Here is a 24,031-nt window from a genome sequence, read left to right as displayed (position 1 = left end):
AATTCTTTCTCAGCACATACAGGTTCATTTATTTATTTAGGAAATATTTATTAAGGATTGACTATGTGCAAGACACAGTAGAAGAGATGAAGACTTCGTCCTCAGAGAATTTATAGCCTGGAAGGGTTAGATGGCCCCTCAGATGAAAATTGCCCTTGTTTTATGCACCCTGGTGCCAAATAATTCAAAAACCTCATTCTTCCAAAATAAAATATATTCTTTCAGTAGCAGTGTGACCCTTAGACTTTCTGACCTTCAGTTTTCTCATGTGCAAAAAGGATAAAAATAGTATCTACCTAATAGACTTGAGATACCCGTATAATTAAGCATTGTGCCTGTACATAACATTAAGAAACCTCCAAAAATGTTAGCTATTATTATTATTGATCAAGAATAAACATGTGCCATAATATTTGTTTAAAAAAAACCCTAATAGACTGGAATTACATCTTACACTGTGATTAATTTCTAAAACCAGGGCATAATCATATATAATCAAGGTTATCCTTCAAAATTTCTTAAATTGCTCAAAATGATAATATTAAATAACACTAAATCATTAAAGTATTTGGAATACATGGGATTCTTCAGCAAGTTGGTTAAATGTTCTCCGTGGTTCTCAATTCTTCATCTTATTTTTCAGCAAGGAACTTCAAAGAAGTCATCACACACAAATCCATATGGACAATAATTTCACTTTGTCAAATGATAAAGAAATCTAAAAAATCATTTCACAGTTCTTTCCATAGTATTCCCCACCCACAAATCTGCATAGTATATTTCAGGCTTGATAGCATCCACTGTCTGTGGGCATATATACTAAGTGGAATGGCAGGAGAAATCCCCAAAAAAGGTTGCTGTGTGTTCTTAAAACATTTACTGTTGCATTTACCTAGTTAAATGTATATATAATTCAGCTCCATTATATTGATAATTCCCACAACAAGGATCACTAAGACTATTAAGTAGGATTCCTAACACTTCTAAACTTCATTAATATATTTCCCTGGAATACAATGCAATCCTCAAGAAAGTGAGAGTTACTATTTAATCCAACAGTAAGCTTTGAGAAGTCATATGGCTACTGACTACAGACAGGATCACGCTTAATTAAATTTGATTTTTAAAATCTTCCAGAGGGGGCCTCCCTGGTGGCGCAGTGGTTGGGAGTCCGCCTGCCAGTGCAGGGGACGCGGGTTCGTGCCCCGGTCCAGGAGGATCCCACATGCCGCGGAGCAGCTGGGCCTGTGAGCCATGGCTGCTGGGCCTGCGCGTCCAGAGCCTGTGCTCCGCCACGGGAGAGGCCACAACAGTGAGAGGCCCGCATACCGCAAAAAAAAAAAAAAAAAAAAAAAAAAGAACAGGTGACAAGTCTTCTTAAGGCTGATCTTGATTCCCTGCCCTAGGCTGACCAACTTAATCTGAAAAGAATTTGCAACATGTAAATATTTTAGGATTGTAGCCATCTGGATATACACTTAAAAGTAGTTCTGTTACCATTATTTCAGTCTAAAAGAGCCACTTAAGAATGCCAAATGTTATTTTGTTCAAATGCCATGGTTAATTTAGTTTAAAAGCCTTTCTTTCAAAGCCACCTCTCTTCACAACAGTAATGCTCTGGCAGTGAATTAAGTGGTCTAGCATTCGATGAAACTGGCTAATTTCTGGTCCCAATCTGGAATGTAAAACAAATTAATGATTTATTTTAAGACTACTTAATTTTAACACACTGTCCTTTCAACAACAATTGTGTGCAATAACAAAATAAGGATTTAAGACAAAGGAATATATTTAAAAGATGTGGATAAAAAGGACTTAGAAAGTTATTTCTGTGGTTCAATCTCTGATTAAGAAACATATTATTGGATTATCCAAAATGTAAATAAAATGAAATAAATCATATAAATTTGCATTCTTACATTCTAATTCTAGACAACCCCCCCAACCCTTTAAGCCCTACATTATAAACAGGCCACTTTGTATCAAACTGCAGTTGTTACGTCCCTAAATTCATACCCAATGGAGTTCCCTCATGTCTTAAAACCCCTTGTCTACAGTCACCGACAGTTCTGCTTATCTAAAGGTAAGGGTTCAAGGAGCTTGGGTTGAATACTGCAATACTGCATCTACACCTAATGAGCCAAAGTCTAGAATGTTTCAATAGCGATATAATAAAACTTTATCATGTACAGTTATATACCTTGTATTAGGTATTTTATTTACATTAACCCTAATATTCACAGTAATCCTCAGAGGCCCACTGATATTATCACTGCCTCAAAGAGATTAATTAACTTGCCCAAGTTTACAGGACTCGTGAGAGGAGGAACCACATTTGACCCAGGATTATGAGGCCCCAAAGTCCCTAATTTTTTCGTTGTTCTTTCCACCTTCCACAGCACTTCAACAGCATTTAAAGAAATAAACATTTCTTGATATTAAGAAGGGGTAGGGCTTCCCTGGTGGCGCAGTGGTTGGGAGTCTGCCTGCAGATGCAGGGGATGCGGGTTCGTGCCCCGGCCCAGGAGGATCCTGCGTGCCACGGAGCAGCTGGGCCCGTGGGCCATGGTCGCTGGGCCTGCGCGTCCGGGGCCTGTGCTCCGCAACGGGAGAGGCCGCAGCGGTGAGGGGCCCGCGTACCGCAAAACAAAAACAAAAACAAAACGGATAACATTTCATTTACCCAGAGAATATGGCTAGAAATGCCATCTCTGGAAGATTTTTTTTTTCCAGTATTTTTTTCCACTATTTTTTTTATTTTCCAGATTTTTGTCACCTGTTCTTAATGCCCCACTACCAGTCTTGTTGCTGGTGTTGGCAAACCATCTTACATTTAGTCCAGTGGTTTTATGTGGGACCAGGTAAGAATATAATTGCCTCCACCCAATAACTGCATCACTGTTGAAAAAAAAAAGCAGCAGCAGCATCTGAGGATGTAGCTAAGGAGGAAGATTACTGGCATCACAGACCTGGAAGGTGATTTGGATGTAGAACCCCAGATATGACACAGGGCTGTAGTGAGATGTGGGGCTGGTAAAAAGAAAGATTAATTGAAAGTCTAGATACAGGAGTTAACACCCCTATCCTGACAAGAAGAAAGCCTGACGACTAGGCATCAACTCCCTGGGCAAAATGCTAGAGGTTCTTCTCTAAGAAATGAAATGATCCCAAAGTAAAGAATCCTACATTCTGTTCCCTAGGGACCCCCCAGCACAGTAGTTGGTTCTTTACTCAACACCCTAAAGTGAAGTCTACCAGTTAATAAACTCCCCTCAAGAACACAGAGTTACATATATATACATACACATGTATATATATATATATATCCACTGTCTTAGTCTTAGTTGTGAACAGCCAATCAAGGATCACCAGAGAGTTGAAAAAATACTACAACATGAAAGACAAAGACCAAAATAAACAAAACAAACAGAAGAAATTATCCCAGAGGAAAGGGAATTCAGGGAACAGAAAAGAACCTAAAACAAGCTAAAAAAAAATTGCTCTATCATTTGACAAGAGATGGGTCAAAATAATTAAATCCATAAACATGAAAAAGTAATCTTTCCAAAGCTCTTGGAAATTAAGAATGATTGCTAAAAATTAAAAATTTGACAGGATTTAGAAAAAATTCTGAAATATTCTATAGAGAAGCGAAAAGCAAATAAAATGACTTAAAAAAAAAGACATAGAGTAACAAATCAGGTCCATCATCTAACTAGTAAGCATTCTAGAGACAGAACAACAACAACAACAAAAAATTAAGAGTAAAGGGAATTATCAAAGAAACATTTTCACAGAGCTTAAGACCAGAAGCCTCCCAAATGAAAGCTCTGCTTATCTTTCTATTAGTTGTCATGTTCTTATCTGAGGCAGCCCTTTGTGTTTTAGGGATATGTGTTGAAATATTTTTTCCCAAGTTTTACTTTTGTTTTTTCAGTTTTTTGGGGTTTTTTCAAAAATTTTGTTCATAGTATTTTTAAAGCTTTTAATTTGGTCAGATCTGTACGTTTTTCTTTAGGGTTTCCAAGTTTCTTGTTTTTCTTTAGAAGGCTCTAAGATTATATATTTTCCTATATTACTTTTATTACTTAAAACTTTTATAATTTAGATTTTTATTCTATTATAAATTTCTATTTTATATCGAGTTTTGCTATCACTCTTTTTAATGTATTCTTTTCCCAGTGAAATGAAATGCCTATATTAAGTTCCCATATATGTTGCATCTATTTCTGGAATGCCTAGTCCACTTCCCTTACGTATCTGTTCTTTCCCATGACAATATCACATACTCTGATTATAGTAGCTTTATACTGTTTTAATATCCAGTGAGTAAAAACCTCCTCTCTCAACACATTCCTTTCTCAAAAATATCTTAGGAATTCTTGCACATTCATTTTTTCACCTAAGCTTCAGTATAATTTTGTCCAGTTACAAAGAACACCATGGCAATTCTGACTGGAATGGCATTAAATTCATATACTCATTTGTGAAGGACTGACATCTTCATTCAACAATATTAATCAATTAACATATAAAACATATATACTAAATAGGTCCTCTCCCCACTGAAATATCTTGTTCTGTCATTCATTTCCCTTCTACGAAGTTTCACGATTCAGAGTTTTGTTTTCAGTGGTTGTTCCGTGCTCTCATTATGCCTCCTGAAGCATATGTATACATTTTGGCCTACAGTCCTCTTCTTTCATACAAAACATGGTTTGGTTGTTTGGCATCACCTTCCTCCCAGTTTTTCTTGCCAACCTCATTAGCCTCAGCAGCCTCACCAGCCCCTCACTTACTTTGTTCAGTTGCTCAAACTTTCCAAATTATTTCCAGCCTCTGGGTCTTTGCATATGGACTACTTTGTACTTCGGCCACTTATCCTTTTGGACTGTTTAAATGCTATTTCTACTGAAGGCCTTCTCTGACCTTTTCCAAATTTAGGTTAGGTTCTCCTTCACAGCAGTCTGGTTCTTTTCCATCCTGGCATATGTGTGTTTAGCATGCTGTCCTAACTACAATAAACTTTAGACAGACTGTGTACTTGTCACCCACATACCTAATACCTGGCATATATACTTGCTCAACAAAGATTATTTTAATACAGTTGTCTATGATTTTAAAGACTGAACTGTATCTGAAGAACAGATCCTCTCAACCAGTTTAATCAGCAAACAGCTCACTTTTAAAGAGAAACAGGAGAATCACTCAAAATAGTCAAAAACATGTAAATGTGTATCAACATCAATAGAAAGGTTACACTCTTTTGGTACAAAAATAAGACCACTCCTGACTTGAAGAGAGGGTTCTTTACATTTGCTTCTGAACCATTACTAAAAATGTGTCAATAATGCAATGCTTATAGCCAAGATAATGCACTTTAAAAACTAATTGTTAATAAAAATATATCTAGTGAAGATAAAAGACATTTAGATCCTTTCAAAGATTCTATTGTTGTTCTCTCCTCACCTTACCCCCAGACTATAAAGATAAAACTCTTTCTTACATATACTAGTCGTATTACTATTACTTCTCTCATCAGAACAAAAATACAATACACAAAACATACTAGAAATAGTTGGTTCTTTTTAATCAGCTATTGATGGTATAATAAAATAAATTTAAGTGGCACCTAATTTAAACATTTAAAATAGTTCATTGAAGGATAATCTACAACACAATATGTTAAGCCAAACAGTCAAAATAACACCTCTTTTTTTTTTCAAGAAGAAATAAAGGCATGATCAACATTACGATCAACAAATTGGGTTCATTTGGACACTTATAGATGACTTTGTAGGCATGTTGGCAGGCACGATGTTGAAATACAATCCACTTGACTTATAAATAATGGTAAGATAAAAAAAGAAAGCTATACATTTCAGAATTCTCTGAAATTAAAGAAAAATATCCACCAAATATCACAACAGATCTTTTAATGACTAATTTTTTTTAACATTACAATTGCTGTTTTAGGGAACACTTTTTCTCTTTGAACATTTAACTAAATGTTCAATGTGTTAAATAATTTACAGAGAGAAATAAGTTTTGTGTTCTGTACAAATTAAAGGACCCATGAATATAACCCCCTCCCACCACCAAAGCTCAAATTTGCAATGGTCTCAGCAGAAAATAAACAGTTCACAATTTAAACAGAATTTATAGCATTACAAACGTTTACAGGACTCCTCTCTTATTTTTTTTGAACAACAAAGATTACAATGACAGAACTGAATGATCAGAATGTAAAAATATTTGTGCAAAAGTGCATTAATTGTTCTTACCATTCAATAGAGGTAAAACCTATGAACACACAATAACAATAATGAAGAAAAACTACATTGAAAGTAATTCTGTTAGATTTCAAACAACATGGATCATAGTATTACTAAACATTAAAAGAAAATGTGGCACCATGAGCAGCAGAAGCAACAAATGATTCGGCAATTATGCCAGCTAAGGAAGTTGACTCTGGAAAATGCCGAAGTGCATCTCCACACCAGCCATCCAACTTACAAGACTGGAAACAACTGTAGGGCTTAAAACTCACTTCAGTGTCTTTATTCTTGAAATTTGAGGATCATAAATGAAATATTTAAGAAAGTCCTTTCCCCCCTCTCAAGGAGTGTTTCTTGCATCACTTGGAAATCCTTAAAAGAGTTGAATCATAGACTCTCTGGATTTACCTACACCAATCCATTTAACTGGGAGAGGAAAAAAAAATGGTATAAGAATAGTATTAATTCATTTATAACGTTCAATCTTTGAGATTAAAAGATCCCACACTTTTCTCAATGTCACCATTTAACTTTTCCCCACTGTGTCTTTTGCTATCTTTTTTTCTCTATTAGCAGATTATGCCAATTTCTAAACAGAATGTGCAGTCAACATTCAGCACGGGTAGTTTGCCTTACTATTTCCTGTTTTCATCACACAATATTTACAACTATTCCATTCCTAAAGATTAGTATAGTAAAATACTGGCCCAAACCAACAGAGACCTAAAGAACCTAAAGGTTCTTTAATCAGAGACCTAACTTGATTAAAGAACCTTTCATCAAGTTCCTAATTAACTAGAAAAGATAAGCATCTTTGGTAAATGGATCATACTAAGAGGACACTGAAGTACCACTCTAACTTTCATATCTCACAAAAAGTAGAAATATCTGGAAAAGAATACTGTTTTAACTTGCACAGCCTGAGAACTTGGCTACTGTACCAGTCTAGGGGAATCTCTAATTGTCTGCACCACATGGGTAAAACTTTATGGCATTTTACAGATGTCATTGTTAAATTCATTGTTGTTTATATTTCAAAAGATGTTGACTAAGTGCAGTGAGCAAACATGCTTACAAGATTTGATCTCAAGCTGGGAAACACAGCTAGCCATACGGAAAACCATGATTCATGTTTGGAGATGAACCACAAATATAACGAACAATACAAAATCAGATTAAGTGCATAACAGATTTTATACAGAGGATACTTCCCACTCACTTCACTTTTTGTCTCTGAAATCTCTAACAGTGCAAAAAAAAGGAAAGAAGCAATGTTTTAAAAGAAAGATTTCACATAATTAGTCATAGCCATAACTTGGTTATGCCTAACTTCTTGGCCAGCTTACATTTGTTTTTTAATAAAGAGTTTTATCCTTTATTCTTATATTTTTTAAAACTGGATTTCCTATTTTCTGTACCTATTATTCCCTAATATCTGGTCAAGAAACTCCCCCAACTCTCAAGGGTGGCTTAACCCGAAATGAAAAATACCAAAAAACATTTTTGGTGGTGGTAAAGACACAAAGGATTTGTTATTAAGAGGGAGAAAGGAATAAGAATCAATGTCAGAGGGTAAAAAACAGACTAACAGAGAATTAAAAGCAGGGTCAAAAAGGGCAAGAGGTAATCTCTTATCTTCAGGCATATGAAGGATTAGAGAAAGATGATTATATTTACTCTAGGGAATAAAATTATTTTATATTTCCTGGGCATTTGTGCAAATCGTGAGCACTCTATAAAGTAATAATCTGTTTTTTATCCTATTTCAAAAGTAGACAGTTAAGTCAAAAGTAGAAAAAGATACTTCTTCATAAAATATTTATATTTACCTGGAATTTGAAGCTCATCTTCAATAAATCGAACATAATTTTGTGCATTAATAGGTAGTTCTTTAAAAGTCCTTGCATTTGATATGTCTGTGTTCCATCCGGGGAGAGTCTTATATTGAACTTCAACTTTATTTAAGACTTCTTGGTTTGCTGAACGTTAAAGGAATAAGTATATTTGTCCATGGTGTACACTGTTTATTGTCAAACAACTTTTTGATATATCATAGGTTCACAATCTCTTATACTTAGAGCCAGATGCCTTTTGGAATTTAGAATTTTTCAGAATTTAGGAAGGTAAAACAGTGCACCATCTAGTATTTTATAATTAAACATATTTCTGCAGCAACAGGATTATTCACTCTAAGTGGGTAGATTATTAGTTCTAATAACATCAGTTCAAGTCAGGTTTTGCCATCAAATAGTTTTGGTGCCAAATTCACAACTTTCCATTTTTAGAGCTTTTTAGATTTCCACACTATGGATTAGGGATTGTGGATCTGTATAATGGCAGCAATCCCACAGAAAGAAGGTTTGCATATTTGCTGTCACCTGGGAAATCTATTGTTTTTGTGAATGTATACACAGGCTTTGCTGGAAATTTTCTTCATTATCTCACCTAACCAGTTTCTCTGTATTCCCTAATAGAAACCAAAAGGGTGCTAAAACAAGAACAGTTTCTTTGACTAGAGACAGTATGGTGGATGCTATGGTACACTGTCCAGATTTCCCTCTTCAGGATTCAGACACTCACTCCCCAGCTATGGGAGTACTGCCTGCTGAGAACTCACAGTTCAGAATCTCCCCAGCTGTCTCCCTGGAGCAGCCCATATCCAGTGACTTGTCAGTGTGGGGATACAAAAGACCTGACTACTTACCTTAATTAGGGACCACTCTGAAAAACTATTCTAGCCCCAGAGCTCCCCTATGGGATCAGCTAAGGGCTTTTCATGGAACTTCTTTGCAGTTCAACTTCTCCCTCTGCCTAATCCCGCTTCTTCTCTCACTCCCTTACAGATGTTGTTGCTCAGAGCACTTGCAAACAAACTATCTACATGTACATCTCTATATCAGAGAGTCTGTTTCCCAGGGAACCAAATGTAAGACAGTTGGTGCCAGGAGTGGTATAAGGAAGAAGGCTCTAAAATGGGATCGGATCTTGAAGCTGGATCATTGGCTAGCTGGCTGGCAATGAGGAGGATCACTAGTGGTAGACAGAGTATGGATAATCTCCGGCATGTTATAGTAGTGCAACTATTAAAACTTTCATGGGAGGTGAACTGGGATGCCACGGTAGGAAGTAAAGCACTCGCAATACCTGAAGCATTGAGAAATGAGCACAATGGAACAACGGAATTGAACGGCTCTAGATGAATGCCATTCATGAACTAGAGAAACACAATGAAAGATTAATGAAAACACCTAGAGAGAATCTCATCTCCTATAGCAGAGAGCAGGAAAAGCTGAGGATCAGGCTTAGGACTCAATCATACAGACAGCAGAGCTCCAGAGAAAGCTGAATTCTCAAATCCAGCAAATCTGCTATGACAAGGCCAGATCCTGTTTGAGAAAAAAGTGGGACCCTGAGACTTTGGATGAGACATCCGGGTTGAATCCCTAGATTCGCCGATGGCCTGCAGAATGGCCTACTACTTTCTGTTAAAGACGAAGGCTTCCCTTTGCTTGAGGATGATGCAGAAGCCTCTGCCTTGCAAGGCAGCTTGGGGCCCTGTCAGGGCCTACCTCTATCTCCCCTCCTGACCAGCAAACAATATCTAGGGTCAAGGTACAACATAAGTTGGCCAAGGATGCACGGGGCCTGCTAAAGGAGGAGAGGGGCTACATTCTGAAGGATCTGTAGGACTGAGCCAGCATTTACCAGCAGGAACCAAAGAAGTATGTATGGAACTGGATCTTAAAGGTACTGGATCAAGGGGTCCTGCGGTTGGTGGAATAAAAAGTTTAGTAAGAGAGTATATTGATATGGAAGTTCTCTCCTATGATCCATGATACAAACGTGATGGAAACATACTGCTAGGAATGTTCTTGGACACTTAGAGAAAGTGATGAACCATACTAAGTCAGAACTGTTTGTGATAGATGATAGAAGAAGGAATCAGAAGACTCAGTGGGGCTTCTCCTTCCAGCCATGATGGAGTACATGGTTCTAGACGAACTTTTCCAGCATAAATAACTGTAAAACTGGACAAAATATATGACAACTCTTTCCAGGCAGTGGTCAATAAGCAGCACAAACTGTGGTTTCTGAGAGAAAGAAAACTCGTAAGCAATTCCCGAAACTACTCAACTCTCTGCCTAGGGACAATTTCCTGATCAATGAAAGTCAGGACCCTGGAGTCAGTAGAGAATGGTGGTCCCACTGACGTGAGAAGGAAGATATCCAATTTCAGGGAAGCTGAAGTAGCTAGAATCATCAAGGTTAAGTGTCAGACAGGAGGGAGCTATACAGACAGAGAGGGTACCTCCCCCAGAAGTCTGTGTTAAAGTCCTGTGGCTAAAGTTCAACCATACATGCAAAGAATGGGACCGTGGGAGGCTTACCAGATAGCAGTTGTCACATAGTTGAGTGGGACAAAGATTCTAGAGGTCAAGCAGTGCTGGTAAAAGGGAAGGAACAGGGTACACTGGAGCTCCAGCACTGCCAGATTGGAGAGATCTCTTTATACCTTGTTAACTCTCCTGGCATCCAGCTGAGACAACCGAAAGGCTGTTCATTAAAAGTAAAAACCATACTTTAGATTGAAATCTACTACAGACTCCCACCTCAACACCCCCAACAAAGCCTAAAACCAAGCTCTGCCAAGATCCACAGAGGAGACAATTTGGAGGCTGTATCACATTAGGTTAGAGAGATTTGGGAAACACCTTGGGCTCTCCACATAACTATACTAACAAAGCATAAAACCAAGCTATACAAGGTTCAGGATGATCAGCCAGTAATTCAGCTGTCCCCTAAAACAAGAACCAATACTCTTCAGAGTAAGACAACAGAATCCAAGTCTCTACAACATATTATCCACAATGTCCAATATTCAACCAAAAGTCATTAGACACAGAAACAGTGATCCACAATCAAGGAAAAGAATAGTCAAGAGAAACCACACTGGAGATGGTCCAGATGTTAGCTAAAAAATAATGACTTTAAACATGTTTCTAAGAACTTGCAGCTCTCCTCAATTCCCAAGGACTGGTCACAAAACCTACCAGCTTACCAAGTTCCATTAAGCTAGTCAATATTCCTTCATTTGACATATTTCTAGTCTTACAGGATGACTAAACAATTTAACAGTTTCTATTTCTGGAAGCTGGAAACATTTTTGCAACTTCCTGAGTAACTGAAGAAATCATACAACTAAAGATACACCTGAAAAAACACATCGCCTCAAGTAGGAAATCTCCCTACATCCATCCACTTTAGACACAGAATAGAAGTTAGAAAAAAATCATTCCTGTGGCTTGAAGGATGGAAGGGAGGAATGCCTACAGAGAGGTTACTTTCAAAATAGGGACGATAAGATTCCAGAGCAGTATAACTGGGCTCAGTGGTACCATGTTTCTTCTTTCCTGTTTTAAGTTTGAGCACATGCTTGCTGCGACCCAGCACCCAAATGCATAGCAGCTATGAAACAAATGCTAGTAAGTGAATGTACTTGCACTATTCACAAAGGGCATATCAAGTCTGTGGCTATATATCATAAATTATACAGAAGAGCTTTATGAATTGCTCTAATACATACACCAAATAATACTCTTTATACACAGCCTAAAAAAAAAAGAGTACCTGGGAAATGAGGTATAATTTCACCATCTAACTTGTATGCAACTCCAACTTTGATTTCCGTAAACATGTCCAAAATATCCAATTTGGTAAGTGCCAGCCTAATTTTGGAAGAAAAGGTGACATTAAAATAGCAAATTCTTAAAGGCCCCAACAACTAACTTGATAAGGGAGTAAAGGAAAATTCATACAAAGCTAACAGTTCCAAAGCAATTCTGAAAACTGGTTAGGATTATATTTTAAAGCATGCCACACATAAAACACTACAGGGCAATATACTGATGTAATTTTTCCTCATAATAAAAACAATGACTTAACTGATCTACTAGTGGGTTACTTTTCTAATAATTATAGTAGATTTTCACTCTTTGATAGATCCACATCCTCTTGCTTAGTTTCTCAGGATCAACCAACACATATCCATAGAGGGCTGCCTGGAGTAAAGGATGCATCTTATGGCTGTGGGACACAGCAAAACTGACTATTCCACATGGATGACAAGATACATGTACATTTACACATATGCTATCAATCCTCATTTCTTCACTCTCCTTACCATCAATTCCACCCTTCTGGTCAGAAATTGTCAAAGGAGAGTGAGGAAACCACATCAAGGACCTCTTCATGATACATCAAAATCTCCCAATAAACTGACTGAAAAACAGAGTTTTACAGGAAAATCTATAGAAATTAGATAAAATACTAGGTTTGAGATTCTTGCCCACAGATTACTTTTTTATCCTTTATTCTGTTATTTGCTAGAAATTAAGCGTAATTAATACAAACATGAATACATTTTTACATTTACTTATGTGTATGTGTTAATAACAACTTTTACAGAGCATTTTTAGTGTGCCATGCAGCATGCTATATGCTCTCATCTAGTTTTCAAAATACCCTTTTGAAGTAGATAGTACTATTATCTAGATTTTAAAGATGATGAAAAAGGCACAGAAAGATCAACTTGCCCAAAGTCACACAGCATAATGCATGGATCTGAGATTTGAATACAGAAGTCAGATGTCTCTCAAGCTCATCCACTAAACCACGGTTATACTGCCTCCCCTCTGTATATGTACTCTGTTACTCCATCTATCTATCTACCTACCTTTCTACCTGCCTGTCTTACTTCCCTCTATACTTATATGCATGTAAGAGTATCACGATTCTTTTCTCCCAACCTTGGATGTCTAGGAAAAAAACCTGGGGTCCCTCTCCTTATGTACCCTTCCCCTATATCCTGGTCCACTTCTACCCTGAACTGCAATTTCATTTGGGGTCTAAAGAGTGAAATTTTTCTATTAGTGCATTACCTCTAGTGTGCACTCCACAAAATTTAACCTGTGGTCATGAATTGTCATTTATGAAATAAATGTTTCTAAGAATACTCACGCAGTAAATCCATTAATCATGTGAGCATATTTGAGCAAAACAAGGTCCAACCAGCCACACCGTCTTTTCCTTCCAGTAGTTACACCAAACTCTCTACCCCTTGTTTGTAATAATTCTCCAATTTCCTAAGAAACAGAAAATAAAACCTTAGGACGAGAATACCAATGCTCTAAATCTAGTAGAAGTATACTTAAGATCATATAACAAGTCAAAGTTTCTTAGAGATAAACATCTTTCAGAAAATAAGTTGAAGATAGAATTCCACAGAGATGATAGATTTTATGTGAGGGAGGCATTATTTGAGATAGATCCACTTTTGGCTTCCCTTTTTACCACTATTTTAAAACCAAGAACATTTTTTATGTTATGTTACATTAAATGCTGCATATTAAAAACTAAGTTGTTAGTTAAGTATTTATTAAAATAGATAAGTTAGGTCAATTTGTTCTAAGAACTTTAGTTTGATGATTTTCCTGAAAACCATAAGGCAAACTCTCATCTAGTAGTTGCTATCACAATGTCCTTTTGAAGAGAACTGAGGTTGAAAACAATGCTCAAAGTTCTAAGCTACAGCCACTCCCTACAACCTAATTTTCCCATCTATGATCTATCTGTTCCTTAATTTACACCTTTCTGATTAAAGCCATCATTTCATTACCTCACGTATTCTGACATAATTATAATTAATATGTTGCTCTGTCAGGTTTGAATTCCAGCCTTGTCTATCTGTGTGGCCTTGGGCAAGTTACTTCAGCTCTCCATGCCTCAGTTTCCCCATGTGTAGAATGGGGACGGTAATAGGACCCAGCTCCCAGAGTTGTTGTGAGGATCCAAAGAGCTTCTAAGTTTACAGCAATTAAACAGTGCCTGGCCCGAAGTCACCACCAAGTAAGTGTCGGCTATGATTAGACAATGTCTGGAGATCATTTTCCTCAATCTTGACTCCTAATAGGCTCTTGGTGAAAGACAGTTGTTATTTTTAGCGTCTTTCTCCTCTACCATCTTAATCCCCTTCATAAACCCACCTGTCACTTAGCCTTGCAATTACAATTACCTTTAAGCACCCACTAATCCCTCCTCTTTTGTTGTCAATCTGCTGCCACTAACAATAAAGGTGTATATAATTTTCTTTAATGTTGCTCTGATTACTCTTGCAAATTAAGTGAAATACACAGAAGACAATAATTCATTAAGGGAAAAAAAAGCATGATTTTTTATTTTAAAACTTCTAACTTAGATTTACTGAGAAATAGGCTCACATTGTCTTGCTCTGTAGGAAAGGCACCAATACCAACTCTAGTTGTATAAGCTTTCACAACTCCATACACTTCTCCAACATTTTGAGGGGGCATACCCAAGCCAGTGCAAACACCTCCAACTGTACAGTTCGAAGAGGTTACAAAAGGGTAAGTTCCTAAAAATAGAAACAAATAGTAAAATATACATAAATGATAGACATTATTTTAAAAATTCTGCATTTGAGTATATTCTAGGTATTTGAGAATATAACTGTAATCGCCCTTTCACAGCCTCAATGTTTTATTCCTGATTCCTTTTGTCTGTAGAGAGAGAAAAACATAGGTGGTTAAGCTACAGCTGTAGTGCTTATACTAGAGAGGCTCCTTGAGTACATGCAATTACTCAGCTCTGTCTGGTAGGCACTCACCTAATAGACTGCTAAATAATTTAATGCCAAAACTCTGGTGTTATTCTACTATGCAGACATATATATTTTAACACTCTCCTGTTAGTTTAAAGCAAATTTATTTTACTCCCCTGATACAAGTATTTAAGGTGCACCAGCAACCTGGAGTGACAACAGTACACTAAGAATTTTGTGGTATTCAGCATTTTCTGACCTTTTTATCTGTCTTCAGGGAATAATCCCAGAAACGACAAGAGTAAGCAAAGAGTGGTGTACTTCCCCCACTCCCCAAACCCTGGCCCCAAGATCCTCTTCATACTTAAACTATTCACTATGCTAATTAGACACTGCTTTCTTTCCAGATTGGATAGGCATATTATGGTATCAAAAATACATATCTACTATACAGAAATACACTTTAATTGGCTTACTTGGAGTCAAAAGCCAATGAAATGTCAGTAAGAGCTGAGAATAATCAGATTTATCCTGAAAGATCATGTTTAGATGAAAAGGCCAACAAATTAGGCCAAGAAAGGCAGCAGTTTGAAGACGATAGCATTAACTTCTTGAAGATGGAGGAAATGCTCTAAATCCACTCAGAATCTCACGTCCAGGGAGTTAATTAAACAGACTTCCATAGATCTTAGAATGTGCATGTTTAATAACAATGTATATTCGCTTCTGATTTTTTTAAAAAGGCTGAATTAAAGGTCCTTTCAAAGGATTCATCTAATCATCTTACAGTTCCAAGGAAATGAGGTCTGGAATTGAACCATAAACCAAACAACAACAACAAAAAATCACAGTTTATAAAAACCCAAACCCACTGACCCAAATAGTGATTTCATTTTTCTAATGAACTGCAGAACTTAACACAAAATATTCCTCTTTTAAAAAAAGGGTTAGTATAAGATGACAAACTTTCATCATTCCTGAATATACAAGCGAAAAGCCTTATTTTAAAATCCTTTAATGCTAACGTTAATTATTTATATCTTAAGCAATTTAGGACTCAGTTAAGCTCCCCATAAATCATATCTCACTTACCAAAATCAATATCTAGTAGTGCTGCATTCGCACCTTCTACCAAGATTTTCTTTGGTGGTCCATGTAGAGCCTCATATAGGAAATAAACTCCATCTCTCACCATTGGTTTAATCCTTTCCATATAACTCTATGTACAAAGACAAAAACCAAGTTCAACATATACTAATAAATTTACAATGAAACCAATACGAGTAAAAATTACCTGACTTTGACAGTGAAAACTGACAAATGCAAAGTAGAAAGGGATTGGTGACAGTGCTCACCCTACTGCAACATTTGGATTGGCTTTGGTGTCTCATGCTAATTCTCCAGAACCAGAAAAGAGATACTATTTCAAGAAAAGTAGAGATACAATGAAATTCAAAGGTTCTCTCTCTCTCTCTCCCTCTCTCTCTCCCTCTCTCTCTCTCTCTCTCTCTCTCTCTATATATATATATATATATATATATTTTTTTTTTTTTTTTTTTTTTTTTTTTTTTTTGCGGTACACAGTCCTCTCACTGTTGTGGCCTCTTCCATTGCAGAGCACAGGCTCCGGATGCGCAGGCCCAGCGGCCATGGCTCACAGGCCCAGCCGCTCTGTGGCATGTGGGATCTTCCTGGACCGGGGCACGAACCTGTGTCCCCTGCATCGGCAGGCAGACTCTCAACCACTGCACCACCAGGGAAGCCCCAAAGGTTCTATTTTAACCTCACTGCAAATAATGATGACAATCTTCCGAATAGCCAAGTACTCATACTTCATAAACCAGCTTTCAGGAAAATAAACAAGAACTGAATATATTACATTATGATTTTATATTTTGTAGGTATTAGAAAAGCAGCATTTATAGCCCATATAACCATAAGCTGCATCAAGGTTTTTCTCAAAATGTGGTGAAGGCCACAAGTGACACTGCCAAGCATGCAAGTATCAATAACTGACTACTAATATTCTTTTATTCTTTTCCCATTGTATTCCATTACAGTAAAATACCTTAGCAGTATTACTAGTAGATAGTATCAAATACTAACATACACACAAACATGATAAAACTTTCTCAAAACACGTTTAAAGTATTAATAATACTGTTTAATTTTAGGAATTCAATTACAAATATAATATAAACAAGAGTTTCCCCAAGGCTTATAGTATAACTACAATAAAATCGAGTTTCAACAATGTTTAAATATTTAGCCAGACTAGTATGGAAATTCCAAGATCCACTCATGAACTCACCTGAGTATGTTATACCTATTGATGAAAATATAATTCCCCCCTTGGCTCTAGTCCCCAATCTCATGCTTCTTCCTGTTTTAGTCCTTTTTTTTTAATGCCTGAAATGACCATACCATTCATCACAACCCTTGTTCCTTAAAGTCTTGGTTCAACATATAGTAGTCCCCCCCTTATCCTAGGGGGATATGTTCCAAGACCCCCAGGGGATGCCTGAAACCACAGAGAGTACCAAACTGTATACATACTGTGTTTTTTCCTATACATACATACCTATGATAATGTTTAATTTATAAATTCGGCACAGTAAGAGATTAACAACAATAACCAATAATAAAATATAACAATTATGACAATATACTGTAATAAAAGTTACATAAATATGGCCTCTCTCTCCCTCAAAATATCTTACTGTACAGATTTAATGTCTTTTTCATCCTAAGCACTTACGCACTGTTATACTTTTGCAGTTTGAGGTTCAACAGCAAAACTAGCACAAATTTCTTCTTCCTTCTTCACAATTTCATGGATAGAAGAAGATTCATTCTTACTGTAGACCTTACCAACTCAGCATATGATTTTTTCTCTTTCCTGATTAAGTTGAGAATGTTCACCTTTTCACTTAAAGGAAGCACTGTACGGCTTCTCTTTGGTGTATCCAAATTGCCAGCATCACAACTCTTGTGCTTTGGGACCGTTAGTAAGTAAAATAAGGGTCACTTGAATATAAGCACTGTGATACTATGACAGTCAATCTGATAAGTGAAATGGCTGCTAAGTGACTAATGGGTGGGATGCATTGGACAAAGGGATGACTGACATCTTGGGCAGGATGGAGCAGAACAGCAAGAGATTTCATCACACTACTCAGAAAGTCTCATATTTAAAACTTATGAGTTGTTTTGCAGTTGACCATGGGAAACTGAAACCATGAAAAGTGAAACCAAGGATAAGGGGGGAATATTGTTTATCACCTATTAAGAATCTTCTTACCTAATTCTGGTCATTATTATTCACCTACTTTACTTTCATTCGGAACATGTATAAAATAGAATTGAAAAGATAGACCCATACTTTAGCATGTAAATATTTCCAAGTTGCTAGTAATAAATTTAAAATATTTGTTGCATGACAGAATGAAAACAAAATGGCAGTCTATTCCAAGCAACAATCCATACACTGAAATCCAAATACCTAACATTTATAATGTTCCTTGGAGGTCATTTTTTTTTTTAGAAATTCAGTGAGTGGCTAGGCCTAAGGCCTGCAACAATTCTAAAAAGACATATCAGGTATGTAAATTCCTATTCAGTTCTGGAATTGATGTCATACTTATTTAAGAGTGACAATCAGACACACGAGAAACAGCTTGAAACTCACCAAAGATTTTGGAAATGGAAGGGTGGAGAGGATAGGCAACTTGACTACTGACTAACTCAGGCACCAGCTGTGGGCCTAATCTTTGGCCAATTACCTTACTTGTCTCTTAAGAGTACAGTGCTAAAGAAATTGACCCTATGGGGTACCAGTCCTAAATGGGCTGGTTAGTTTTATAAGTTCTCATCTCTTACTTGTCCCTTTGTTGATCTATCCCCCAAATTCCTATGAGTGACTTTTATATAACACAAAGCTAGTCTTTTTTTCTGCTCAAAAATTATTCAATAGCTAAACTCCCTATCACTGCATATAAGACCAGCATAAGACCTATGATTTGCTCCCTACTTGTCTAACTTTATTTTCAGGTACTTTATTCTTGCTCCCTGCTCCCCACTCAATATTTTGTTTAAGCTACATCATGTAAAGTTACTCAAACATGCCACATCCTTTTAGGCTATATGCTTTTAGACTTAAAATTACAAATTCACTTCACCATTTCTTACCTATAATACTTTATACATATCTGTGTGGCACTTATTAACCACATGTTCTTCAACCTTATATTTTCAGTTCCTAATACAAAGACTGAATGAATGAAAGATCTAGATGCCAATTTGGCAAATGAGTTTTAAAAAGGACATTATAAATGTCAGAAAGCATTACCTTGAGTTTTTGTAATTCACCTTCAATGTCTATTTCCAAAGTGGGGTATATAGATTTGTACTGGTTAGCCAAAACTTTGAACCTGAAAAATACAGATAAATCAAGACCTCAGCTCTGTTTAAAAATATTCTGAATAATTTCATTTGATTCAAATGGTTTCCAGAGATAAGTGGTCTTAATAACAATCCCCAAACTGAAGTTACACTCTGAGAAATAGAATCTAATAAAGAAGATCAGTCATATGAATAAATGATACACTCAAAATATTTTTTACTGATAGGGATATCAACAATATAATTAAGGTGAGGGGTGGGAGGAGCAGGGAATGACTGAAATCTGTAACCACAAGACTTAAATCGAATTAACTATATTGTACTGCATAAAAGACAAAAGGAGATGGTCTAAAATGACACTTTTAAGAGACAGAGGCAGGCGTTAGCAATTTGCCTCCAGTATTCTCAGTGGAGGTGTCCTAACAGTGCAGACAAACTGCTGGCTGAAAATGGATACAGCGAGTGATCTTTGATGCCATCTGTTATTAGATGTGACCAACTAACACCTCATCACTGAGTCACCATACAGTTTTCGGATGATTATCAGGTTTCCCATGGAGATTTTTCTACAGAGATTAAGTGTCAATGGGGCATTTCTATTTTTCAAGGTGAGCTTGATACGCAGTAGTTCACCAGTGCCTGAGAGCCTAATTATTTCCAGGTGGGAGGACACAACAGCGTCTTTAGACCTGAAAATCCGAGGACCCTAGGCTGTAGTGACCCCACCACAGCACTGCCACATCCCCCTGGAAGCATCTCTATTTCTCAGTAAAACATTCCAAACTCCAATCCTTAAATATAATTTTGGCTTTGTCTTTCTGAGGTACTGATATGATATCAACATAATGTTGTTTTCGTGAAGTTAATTTCAAATTAAGGACCAATTCAAATGTAATAAAAAATAACTTTAATATTTCAAATGAAACAAAAAAGCCAACTACCACTACTCAACTAGAATACTGATTTTTATCAATCTGCATATTGGGTTTTAAAAATCCTAAAAATCCATTTGCTCTTTCCATTTTGAAATACAAGGTAGTTACCTCTCAGAGAAGCCATCAAAGTCAGAAACAAGATCACACATCCTGAGTCCACTCCGAGCAGCTTTGGAAGAATAAACTGGGCCAATGCCCTTTTTTGTGGTACCCAAACTTAAAAATAAATCAAAACAAGCTCTGAGTTAGAAAAGAAAGATGCAGTTCTTATGGTCAGATCAACACAAAGAATGAAATTTTTATGCTATTTCCTTTAAGTTTATTTTCACAGTCTTATTGATTTTCTCTGAAATCTAAACAGGATATCCTAATAGTTATTTTTCTTAAACTTCTGGCCTAGAATTTAAACAAAAAAGACTAGATATGCTTAAACTGCACATACACACACACAAAAAAACCCATACTTTTTTCCTGCTTGTTCTTGTCTCTGTTGTTCCTGGATACCATCAGCCGCTTGATGAAAATCAAATACTGAGGGGGAAAAAACAAAATTAGTTGTTGTTGAGACAAAAGTAATACAGGAAAGCAACATATATTGCATTTTAAATTACTGAAGTTATAAATTCCTTAAGCCTAATTTCTTTATGACAAATTGAATGGATACATTTTAAAAAGCAACAATAATGGTGGGAGTGAAGATTATAATGCTAACTGGTATATTAATATGAAAATATGCCTGATCATTCATTCCTATATATTGCAATCTATTCTATTTTTAAAAATGAGTCCTTAAGAGAGTAATTCTGGAGTACCCTACCCTACAATTCTATAAAGCTCAGTTTACTAAGATATCCTCTTAAAGTTCTGGACTCCAGAAATCTTGGGATTATGTTAATTATCTCCCTTTTCCTCACTGGTCCCAAGCTTCCATCATCTCTCACTAAAGCTGTAGCCTCCTAATGAGTGTACCTATTTCCACTCTTGGACACCTCTAATTCCTACGTTTTAATGCAGCCACAGTCATCTTTCCAAGACACAGATATATCACCACTGTTGTCTTTAAAACTCAGTATCTTTCTAATGCTTAAAAGGAAAAGACAAAACTATTTTACATGGGCTCCTTGTATAGTCTGTGCCCTTTCATCTTACACTGTGCTCTGCCCCCTTTCTGCCCTCCCATACCATCATACAGGCATTCTTTTAAGTCCTTGGCTCCAAGCCATATGCTTTTCCCGTCTGAATAAGACTCTATGCCTTCTCTCTTCTCTCTCCCTCTCCTCCTCCCCTTCCCTCTCTGTACTGCTTTCCCCAGATTACATGAATTTACATTCCCACCAACAGTGCACAAGGGTTTCCTTTTCTCCACATCCTCACCAACACCTGTTATCTCGTCTTTTTTTTTTTTTTTTTTTTTGTGGTACACGGGCCTCTCACTGTTGTGGCCTCTCCCGTTGTGGAGCACAGGCTCCGGACGCACAGGCTCAGCGGCCATGGCTCACGGGCCCAGCCGCTCCGCGGCATGTGGGACCTTCCCGGACCAGGGCACGAACCCGTGTCCCTTGCATCGGCAGGCGGACTCTCAACCACTGCGCCACCAGGGAAGCCCATATCTCTTGTCTTTTTGATGACATTCTGACAAGTGTGATTATCTCATTGTGATTTTGATTTGTACTTTCCTAATGATTAGTGATGTTGAGCACTTTTTCATGTACCTGTTGGTGATCTTTAATGTCTTCTGTGGAAAAATGTATGTTCAGTTCCTCTGTTCCTTTATTAAATTTTTTTTCTCTTGTGTTGTATGAGTTCTTTATATATTTTAGATATTAACCCCTTATCAGCTATATGATTTGCAACTATTTCTCCATTCTGTAGCTTGCCTTTTCATATTGTTGATGGTTTCCCTTGCTGTACAAGTTTTTTTAGTTTGATGTAATCCCATTTGATTATTTTTGCTTTTGTTGCCTTTGCTCTCAGTGTTAAATAAAAAAAAGAAATCATTATGAAGACCAGTGTTATGGAGCTTACCATCTATGTTTTCTTCTATGAGTTTTATGGTTTCAGGTCTTAGGTTCAAGTCTTTAATCTCATTTTGAGTTAGTTTTCGTGTATAGCCTAAGATAGTGGTCCAGTTTCATTCTTTTGCATGTAGCACTCTAATTCTCCCAACACCATTTATTGAAAAGACTGTCCCTTCCCCATTGTATATTCTTGGCTCCTTTGTTGTAAATTAATTGAATACATATGTGTGGGTTTATTTTGGAGCCCCTTATTCCATTCCATTGATCTGTGTGTCTGTTTTTATGCCAAAGCCATACTGTTTTTTAAATTACTATAGCTTTGTAATATAATTTGAAATCAGGGAGCATAATGCCTGCAGCTTTATTCTTTCTCAAGATTGCTTTGGCTATTTTTGGGTCTTTGGTGGTTCCATACAAACTTCACAATTGTTTTTTCTATTTCTGTGGAAAATGCCATTGGAATTGCACTGAATTCCAATGTAACCGAACACAATGAATTCCAAATGCACTGAATCTGTACAGTGCTTTGGGTGGTACAAACATTTTAACAATATTAATTCTTCCAATCCATAACCATGGAATATCTTTCCATTTATTTGTTTCTTCTTCAGTATCTTTCATCACTGTCTTATAGTTTTCAGTGTACAGGTCTTTCACCTCCTTGGTTAACACAGTACCCTTTTCAGGTACTAGAAGGCTCTGTATAATAAGGTACATGCTGATTAAAGGAGTAAAATATGTGTATACCATTTGTGCCACACCTTCTATATTATGTGGTATGTTAAAATGTTTACTTTTTTCTATGACATGGATTCTAAACCTTGGCCAATAGATCGCTATTATATACTATAACGATTAGTTCATTACGATGTTCCTATTTTGGTGCCCAGCCTAGCCTTTCTCATCTATGTTTGAGAGGCCAGAATAGTTCTTAAGAGCTGTTTCACTAAACTCAGACTTTGCAAATCAGTTAGGACAAGATTGAGACCTTGGAGTACACCACTTCTTTTGAATAAAAAAAGCATTTGCATTTCAGCATGTTTTATTTTTTATGTTCAAAGAAGTTACAGAGGCAACTGGCAAATCACAAATAGTTGTTGGAAAGCAGGTGAGCCAAGTACCTTGCCGTAGAGCTAATGTTTTCTTAGGTTTTTCTAGTATCCAGGAAGCTATGAGTACAATCAGAATCATCACTTTCATGAAGCTTCATCATGGCATGGAGCCTTAATACCACCACAACTACCGTTTTTGAAAGAACAGTCTTTGTCTAAAGTTGCTCGAATATCTCTTCCATTCTCTACAGCCTAGATACTGAAAACACAAAATGCCACCTTGGGGATTCAGTCTAATTTTTTAAATTAAAGACAATTGTGTACCTTCAGTAATTAAGTTTTATTAACACCATCTTATTATTTTTTAATTATCAGAGTTAAGTTTTATTAACACTATTTTTATACTGTATTAAAGTGTCCAGTGTGAGACTCAGGACATGTAATATCCACTTTGCTTGCTTCTCACACCTTCTCAGATCTTTTTTTTTTTAAGTTTTTTTTTTTCTTTTAATAGGATCACTTTAAGTCACAATACAGTATTGTAATCTACAACTCAAGATTGTACAGCATATCTCTAGACCTTATTCATCTTGCATCTCCTTCAGGTTTTTACTCAAATGTCATCTTCTCAGTGAAACCTCCCTGGCCACTTTATCTAAAATTATAGCTCCCCACCCAACTCCTCCAAATGCCTGACACTACCGGTCTCCTTTCTCTGATTTACTTTTTC

The 24,031-nt window shown here is 36.7% G+C and overlaps 1 protein-coding gene across 2 annotated transcripts in view; it reads right to left on the bottom strand.

Annotated features, from left to right (window-relative positions):
- Nucleotides 1-6,415: 6,415 nt before the first annotated feature.
- ADSS2 (adenylosuccinate synthase 2) overlaps nt 6,416-24,031 on the bottom strand; it is a gene marked incomplete at its 5' end in the record, with an annotated part of 38,722 nt that continues 21,106 nt past the window's right edge. Inside the window, 9 exons of one of the 2 annotated variants that reach the window (XM_079696821.1) lie at nt 6,416-6,704; nt 8,108-8,257; nt 11,907-12,004; nt 13,296-13,420; nt 14,555-14,709; nt 15,988-16,114; nt 19,244-19,325; nt 20,340-20,447; nt 20,696-20,762. In XM_079696821.1, coding sequence (XP_079552947.1) covers nt 6,652-6,704; nt 8,108-8,257; nt 11,907-12,004; nt 13,296-13,420; nt 14,555-14,709; nt 15,988-16,114; nt 19,244-19,325; nt 20,340-20,447; nt 20,696-20,762 — 965 coding nt within the window. In that variant the 3' untranslated portion in view covers nt 6,416-6,651. The remainder of the gene's footprint in view (nt 6,705-8,107; nt 8,258-11,906; nt 12,005-13,295; nt 13,421-14,554; nt 14,710-15,987; nt 16,115-19,243; nt 19,326-20,339; nt 20,448-20,695; nt 20,763-24,031) is intronic. The other variant, XM_079696822.1, reaches the window with a different exon arrangement.

The sequence above is a fragment of the Hyperoodon ampullatus genome, assembly GCF_949752795.1.
Source record: "Hyperoodon ampullatus genome assembly, chromosome: 2".
NCBI classification, from domain to species: Eukaryota; Metazoa; Chordata; class Mammalia; order Artiodactyla; family Ziphiidae; genus Hyperoodon; species Hyperoodon ampullatus.
This window is presented reverse-complemented; position numbering and strand designations above follow the sequence as displayed.